The sequence below is a fragment of the Chelon labrosus genome (assembly GCF_963514085.1).
Source record: "Chelon labrosus genome assembly, chromosome: 1".
Lineage (NCBI taxonomy): Eukaryota > Metazoa > Chordata > Actinopteri > Mugiliformes > Mugilidae > Chelon > Chelon labrosus.
In genome coordinates, this window is record NC_140337.1 from 30,012,981 (window position 1) to 30,020,660 (window position 7,680).

General features: G+C 43.4%; 2 protein-coding genes across 2 annotated transcripts; one reads left to right on the forward strand and one right to left on the reverse strand.

Moving 5' to 3' along the window:
* The first annotated feature begins 1,844 nt into the window (after positions 1-1,844).
* On the forward strand, positions 1,845-4,127 carry LOC311490530 (putative nuclease HARBI1). Its single transcript, XM_084548065.1, has 2 exons — positions 1,845-3,487; positions 3,610-4,127. Exons 1-2 carry the CDS (start codon positions 2,626-2,628, stop codon positions 4,065-4,067), a joined length of 1,320 nt encoding a protein of 439 aa, XP_084404191.1. The 5' UTR covers positions 1,845-2,625; the 3' UTR covers positions 4,068-4,127.
* A 36-nt stretch (positions 4,128-4,163) lies between these two features.
* On the reverse strand, positions 4,164-6,664 carry LOC311490539 (uncharacterized protein). The gene is made up of 2 exons (XM_084548079.1): positions 5,408-6,664; positions 4,164-4,966 (listed from the first exon to the last, which is right to left on the reverse strand). The coding sequence occupies exons 1-2, from the start codon at positions 5,723-5,725 to the stop codon at positions 4,568-4,570; spliced, it is 717 nt and encodes a 238-aa protein (XP_084404205.1). The 5' UTR covers positions 5,726-6,664; the 3' UTR covers positions 4,164-4,567.
* Between the last annotated feature and the right edge of the window lie 1,016 nt (positions 6,665-7,680).

The window sequence follows — 7,680 nt, forward strand, 5'->3', positions numbered from 1 at the left end:
TTTCTGTTTTATTTTTTGCCTATTTTCTTCTCTCCTCCTCACTCTACCTGCCACTCTAGCACCAACATTCCGCGCAATACACACCCATTATAAACCCTGAAATTTGAGTAAAAACCTACACAACTCTGAGGCTTCATAGTTTAAAAACGGTAAAAGTTGTCGATAAGTGAAGTGAATCGCTGAAGAGAAGGCAAGAGTACCTACGTTTTAAAATTTAAATGGAGTCTCTCGGTGAAAGTATGCCAGAGCAGTTCATTGTTGAAAATGTCTGTTGATTTTTTTTTTTTTTCGGGCTTCTCCATTCATTTCAATGGGAAATTTCTCGCGGTTTTTCGCGAATAAATTCGCGAAAAACTCGTCAATCCCTTATAAAAGTAATAGCACGGGATTCGGGATCAAAACACACGTTTTGATATATCATGTGTTGGGGTCCTCTCGCCGGTTCGGGCCGCATTAATCGGCGAAAAAGGGCGGAAAATGAATAAGTAAAAATAAAACTGCAAAGAAACACGCAGAAGATCAATAGTGGCCTCGTGCCTATGGCACGAGGCCACTCCTCCCATAGCTTGGGAGGAGTGGCCTCGTGTCATAGGCACTCGGCACTAATAAGAAAAAACGTAGTGAAGAACAATAGTTTTGCTAGCTTTGCTCCACTGAGAGAGGATTTACAGACGTTTCCTTTTTCTTTATCTTATCTCGTAATTACGAGATTGTGATCTTTTCTCGTAATTACGAGATCGTGATCTCGTAATTACGAGATCCTGATCTCGTAATTACGAGATAAGGTGTCTAATTTTTTTTTATTCAGTGAATGCAATGCTCTTCCGTAGAACCAGTTGAACACTGACGTGCTCAATGTAAAACACACTTCTCCATTCATTGTAATGACTTAGGCCTTTTTTGTTCAGTGTTACACTTACTACAGACAGTATATACATAAGTGTGTTGTAATGTAAAATATTTGAGAATATTGTTTTTATTCTCAGAACACACAAATACACGGTAATAAATATATTTTATTTTTCCCACAAAAACAATGTACACAGTGTACATCCCAACCAACACAAAGTTCCACATATTGTACAGTGGTCTACATACAAAACAGAAGAATTTACTGTATACAGTTACTGTAAAAAAAAAAAAAAAAAAAAAAACTATGCTGCATCCTGTCTTCTGTTTCGGTCTGGCCACAGCACCTCATCCACATCACAAGCAATGTTTTCCCTGGCTAAGCAGCGGGGGAAATATCGCCTAGCATGGCGAATCCAGCCATGAAAAGCATCAACTGCTGTATCTCTACATGCGTCTTCCATAGCTTGGAGAAGGGGTATACGCGTTTGTGGATTTCGGTCATACACTTTCCGTCTCCAGGCAGAAAAAAAAATTATAAAATAGGATTTAGGAATGGGGAATATGGAGAGAGATAAACAACCAAAAAACTTGGGTGGGCAATGAACCAGTTACGAACCAGTGTTGTCATCCATTGCTCCAAAACAGAGCTCACCTGTCACGAGGCCACTCCTCCCATAGCTTGCTATGGGAGGAGTGGCCTCGTGTCATAGGCACTCGGCACTAATAAGAAAAAACGTAGTGAAGAACAATAGTTTTGCTAGCTTTGCTATGAGGGTCAATAGTTTGCATTGCGTAGCACTGCATCACTAACTAGAAAATTCCCGCAGGAAATTTTGAGAGTGACTCGAGGGCTGCTGCCGGGGTTATTAAAAAAAGAAAAGGAAAAAGATGTTAGCATTACCAATACTAATGTTGGCATTACCATTTGCCACGCTAACGCGCGGCGCTGACGCACTAGATTAGCACAGTCACGCACACACACAATAGAAAACATTCAGCTCAGATGTACACACAGAGCAAGCAGAGTGACAGTCACCTCAAAAAATGTCTTGCTTTACCTCTCTGTTACTGCCTGTCTGTCTTTTACCCTCTCTCTGTCTCTTTCTTTGTTATTTACTTAAATAAACTGAAATTAACTGCCAAGGACTACAAAAATGGCTGCAGCTGTGGCCCTGGCCTGAGGCTGCCATGGTGACTCTGCTGGTTGCCATGACTACTCACAGACACAGGAGAGGAGAAGGAAGAAATTTTGATTTTTTGCCCTCTGACAGTCCTCGCATTTGAGCTCACTGAGGCAAAACCAAAGCTCACATCAGAAAAAAAAACAGACAGTGATTGGCAGGAGAAGTTCCCGAACACACTGATGTAATTTTGGTGTCTCTGGAGTAAATATTGTGGAAACTGTGGCGAGTATAAGAAGAGGGTGGATTCAGCTTTCCTCGAAAATCAGCTTCATATTTTGAATGGGAGTTTATTGGCAGTTGGAGCGGGACACTCCTCACTCTGGGGCACGCCATTCAAATTCAGAAAATGTCTCGTCTTAAGCTTGATTTAGGGTTCTGCGCCGATTTGTCTGCGAAGCTTCGGCGAACATGATCGCCGTCACTTGGCATTTATGCTTGTGCGTCGGTTTCTTTGCAGTGCGTGGTAATTTACAGCCACAACGCTAGGGGGCGCTGAGTCGCGAAATCTCCTGAATTCGTGCGTGGAGTGTTTCATTTCCGGTTCCGGCTTTTTTCTATGGTTGCGGCAGAGTGAACAGCACAGTGAACAATGGCGACTGAGCGAGAGAGGACACTTTTGGAGCTGGAGCTGATCGATATTGAAGAACAAATGCTTCTCGTGGAAATGCTTAAAACTAAACGAAAGAGAAGACGTGTGAGGAGGTGGTCTGTACGCCCTTTGAACGAGTCAAGGCAAAGGACAGGAGAATTTGCCACACTTGTTCGACCACTGAAGGACCTGGACGATGAGATGCACTTCAGGTATTTCAGGATGTCTACAAGTCGATTTGATGATCTTGTTCGTCGTCTGCAACCTCTCATCCACCATCAGACGACACACAGTATGCCTGTTGATGTAGCACAAAGACTTTCAGTGACGCTTCGAGTTTTAGCTTCAGGTTCAAGCCAACAGGCTGTAGCCGCAAGCTACAAGCTAGCTTCCAGCACTGTGTCGTCCATTGTGTCGGAGGTGTGCAAAGCGTTGTGGACAGTTCTGCAGCCAGAATTTCTGCCCTGCCCTTCAACAAACCAGTGGGAAAACATAGCAGGTGATTTCTGGAGACTCTGGAACTTCCCGAACTGTGTTGGGTGTGTAGATGGAAAACATGTAAACATCAAGGCACCGCCACGGGCAGGCAGCGACTACTTCAATTACAAGGGTGCTCACTCCATTGTTTTGATGGCACTGTGCGATGCCAGGTACCGCTTCACAATGGTGGACGTGGGAGCCTATGGACGTGAAAGCGATGGTGGCGTTTTTAAGGAAAGCAGATTTGGGTCGATGCTGCTTGACCACAAGCTGAATCTGCCCCCACCAGCTGGCCTTCCTGGGACCACGGTCACGATTCCACACGTCGTTGTTGGCGACGCTGCCTTCCCTCTACACTGCAACCTGATGCGCCCCTTCCCAGGTATTGTGCAGATACAGTTGTAGTATTTAATTAAAAATTAAATAGTCGTATTTAATTTGTACTAGATATTTAGTTAAACCGTGATTGAAGAGTAACAATTTTTAATATTGTTTTCTATGTAGGAGTGAATCTGACAAGAGACAAGCAGATCTACAATTACCGCCACTCCAGGGCCAGGCGGGTCATTGAGAACTCCTTTGGCATCCTAGCAGCACGCTGGCGGATTCTTGGAAGACCAATTGAGTTTCGGCCTGACAAAGTTGTGGATGTGGTGAAGGCTTGTGTGGTGCTGCACAACTACCTTGCCTACACAGATGAGGTGGCCAGCCCACAGTGCCGCTACATACCACCCAGTTTTGCAGACACGGAAAGTGCTGGGTCTTTCAGGCCTGGTGAGTGGCGAAGAGAAGTGACCGGGGACAACCTTTTGGACCCTATCCCTCCATCTCAGATGAGCAGAGCCCGATCCACCAGAGCTGCCATGGCTGTTAGAAATGACCTCAAGTCTTTCTTTCAGTCAGCACATGGTTCTGTGCCATGGCAGAATGACATTGTTTCTCGTGGCACACTTGAACAGTGATGCGATGTAAACTTGTAATGCACAAGTGACTTATTTTGCCAATAAACTTCTCATTCATTACATATCTTGTTTCTGACTACTGCATGTACATCTTTCATGTCATGCCATGCCATTTCTTTATGAAGCTCATAATTCAAACCAAGTTAATTGAGGGATTTATGGAGTCCTGAATGGATATATCAATTAATTGCAAAGATATTGAAGATTTAAAATCATGCAGGTCACTTGTGACGCATGTTGTGCATTAAAGGGGTAAGAGAAATGAAAATTCAACTGTTTCCAGACAAACTGAGTTTTTATTATTCAAAAAATAAGGTGCAGTAACTGGTTAACAATCTTAAGCGCAGCAACAATGTTAAATAAATATTAACTGTAATATACAATTTAAACTAGAATAGACAAGTAAAAAAATGGAACTATTTACAACAAGTACAACAGCAAACCAGCAAATCGGCAAAATGTTAATGTGCAATGGAAGGGAGTCAGTTTAGTGTTCACCGCTATTCCCTGTTTTCATACAGTTTTGTATAAATGTCATACATGAGATCAGCCCTCTTGCTCTCTGGCACCCTACGTAGCATGTCTGCCACCGTCTGCGCAAACCGAGAGCACTCATCACTGTCCTGCACCAGCCTCTGTTGAAGTTCCAGCCGACGTTCATCAAGACGTGCCAAGTGCTTGTTTATCGTGTCTCCCTGGTCCATGCACCTTCTTCTTTTCAGTCTGGCAGAAGGAGAAGGTGAGGTGGGAGACAGAAAGCTGTCCGACATGGATGAAGTCTGAGGCTGGGGGGAGGCAAATTCTTCTGGAGTGGGTGTCTCTGGCGAAGGTGACTCTGATGACTCTGACAGAGACTGCAATGTTGAATCGGTCTCTGAATTGAGGAATGTGGTATTTTCCTGTGGTTAAGAAAAGGCAGACATTGTTAAGAAACTACACTGGTATAGGTTATACAGAGATTCTTATCTAATCATGTACACTGTATTTCTAACTAAAACGCCAAAAAAAACAAGTATTGGTGTCATATATAGCAATAACGAACCTATTATTTTGTTTGCACAACCTGCAAGCACTGGGTGGCACGAGTGTTTACAGTCACTGCTAACGTTAGCTAGAACAAAGGCTGCAGATAAAGCTAACCAACCGTGTAGTAGCAGCCCTTCACCAAAGCTAGTACAGCTTCCATCCAGTCATTTTACATCGTATTTTATTTTATTTTAAACAAAGGAACATGCAAACTGCAAGCACTGTGCCACGAGTGTTTACAATCGGTTAGCTTGCTAGCGAGCTAGCTAGCTCACCTGCACAAGGCTCATGAAAAAGCACGAAGAGATATTTACCTCAGATCCAAAATTAGACTCTGTCTCACGATGTTTTACGTGCGGTTCCAGCCAGGACATGAAAATGTAGAAGGCTGGGACCTTCTTGCCACCTGGGTCCCCGCTCCTGGAAGCCATCTTCTTGCGGTGGCGGACGAACTTGTCCCGCAAGTTCTTCCACCTCTTCATGCAGTCCGCAGAGTCCGAACCGAGGTTCTGCGCAATCTCCCTCCAAGAATTACTTGACATCTGGCTGTCCTTGTAGTTCGAAGAAGATGAGTTGGACAGATGCTCATACTTCCTCACTTCTTCGATCAGTCTTTCTTCAGCTTGGTCCATCTTGAACTCGAAGTGCAGCTCCAAGAATTTTAAAAATGGCGCCCTTGTATACAGAACGAACCGGAAAAGCTGAGAACCGGAAATGACGTAAAGCGGACCAATCACAGCCCTTGAGGTCTGCGTCGCATGTCCCTGCTGTCGGCGTCGTTTCGACGCGTAGTCAGGATTTTTTGGAGGTGCGCGTCAAGTGACGCAGACTCTCTGCGAAGGGGGTTCGCGGCGACGCAGACTCTCTGCGTACCGACGCAGACGATTTTTCGCACGAGCATAAATCAAGCTTTAGGCGAGCACATTGTATGAATCAGGACAAGTTCCTCTACAAAAGTGGAAAAAATCTAATGTCTACGATGTAAGATGTGCCCAGGAGCAGCGTGGAAAGAGAAAAATTTCAGTGAATTTCAGACAGCCTCTACCACTCTAGCCTCTGAGGTCTCCCACTCTAGGCCGAACATTCCACGCAATACACACCCATTATAAACTCAGAAATTTCACATGATTGATCACGATGATTGACGAGTGACTGATCGAAAAGTATAAAAGATATCAAAAATCTGAGTAGAACTTTTATAGAGGACAAATTTACCTACATTTTAAAGTTTAAATGAAGTCTCTAGGTGAAATTTTGCGGGAGGAGTTAGCTTTTGAAAATGCCCCTCAAAAGTGTCAGTTTTTTCGTTTTTTCGCAGTTTCCCATTCATTTCAATGGGACGATTTTCGCAGTTTTTCGCGAATAAATTCGCGAAAAATTCGTGGATTCCTTATAAAAGTAATAGCACACCATTCCCGATAAAGGCGCACGTTTTGATGTAATTTTTGTCGGTGTCGCCCCAAAATTGCGGGACGAGTTAGAGACCGAAAAAAGGTACGGAAGATGAATAACTAGAAAATTCCCGCGGAAATTTTTGAAGTGCCGAGTGGGCTGTTGCCGGGGTTGTGTATTGAAAAAGCACACCTCAAATAGTAATTTTTAACATGTATATTTACACACATGAGCCACTAATTCTACCATTAGCCACAATTGTTAGCAATTAGCATGTCTTTACATGCAGTCAAGCATTAGCTGCTAATGTTAGCAATTAGCATGTCTTTACGACCATGAGCAGCTAGCACGCTGGCTGCTCTTGGTAGTAAAGCATTAGCCACTAATGTTAGCAATTAGCATGTCTTTACTAAGTAGCATGTCTTTACTACCATGAGCAGCAGCTATAACAAAAAGCACAACTCAAATAGTCATTTAAGGCCTGGTTCCTACTGACAGGATGGGTGTGAGTTTGATGTCATGCAGGGTACAACAAACCAAACAGGATGAGGAGGATGCAGTAGGTCTGGCTGAGAGACAGAGAGACACTGATAAGGGTCGTCCTTTATGCTTCGCCTTCTACAAACTGAAGGGCAGGTACAGGCAGCAGACCCCTCCCAGCTCCACCTGAAAGCCAGCATCAAATAAGGAAGAGAGCGGGACGGATCGTCACACCCCCACCTTTAAGAGGGCTGTCCTCACTAGGATCCCCAGACAAAGAACGAGCAAATCGTAATAATTGATCGTTAATCATAATAATTTTAACAATAAAACTCATTACTCCTGCCTGAGCAATAGTTGAACAGTTTACGGCACAGTCTTACAGTTAGAAAAACATCAATATTAAACTTAACACATCCAGGCTGTAACAAGGAATCAGCGATGAAGTGAAGACCTTCAAATTGTCCTGTGAGTCCAGCTCTTTGTCTCACGTTGGACATCACTGCAGTCTGTCTGGATCAGCTGGAGGAATACTATATGCAGACAAATAGACCTGTCAAATAATGTTATGTAACATACTTAATATAACTCTTATGAGTGTCCAACAGCTCATTATTTATTTAATTAAAAACATCATATATTAAATTACTCCAATTATATATATATACTGTCATTAATGTTGTTGCAAGCCATAAATGTTTCCTACTTTATGTGG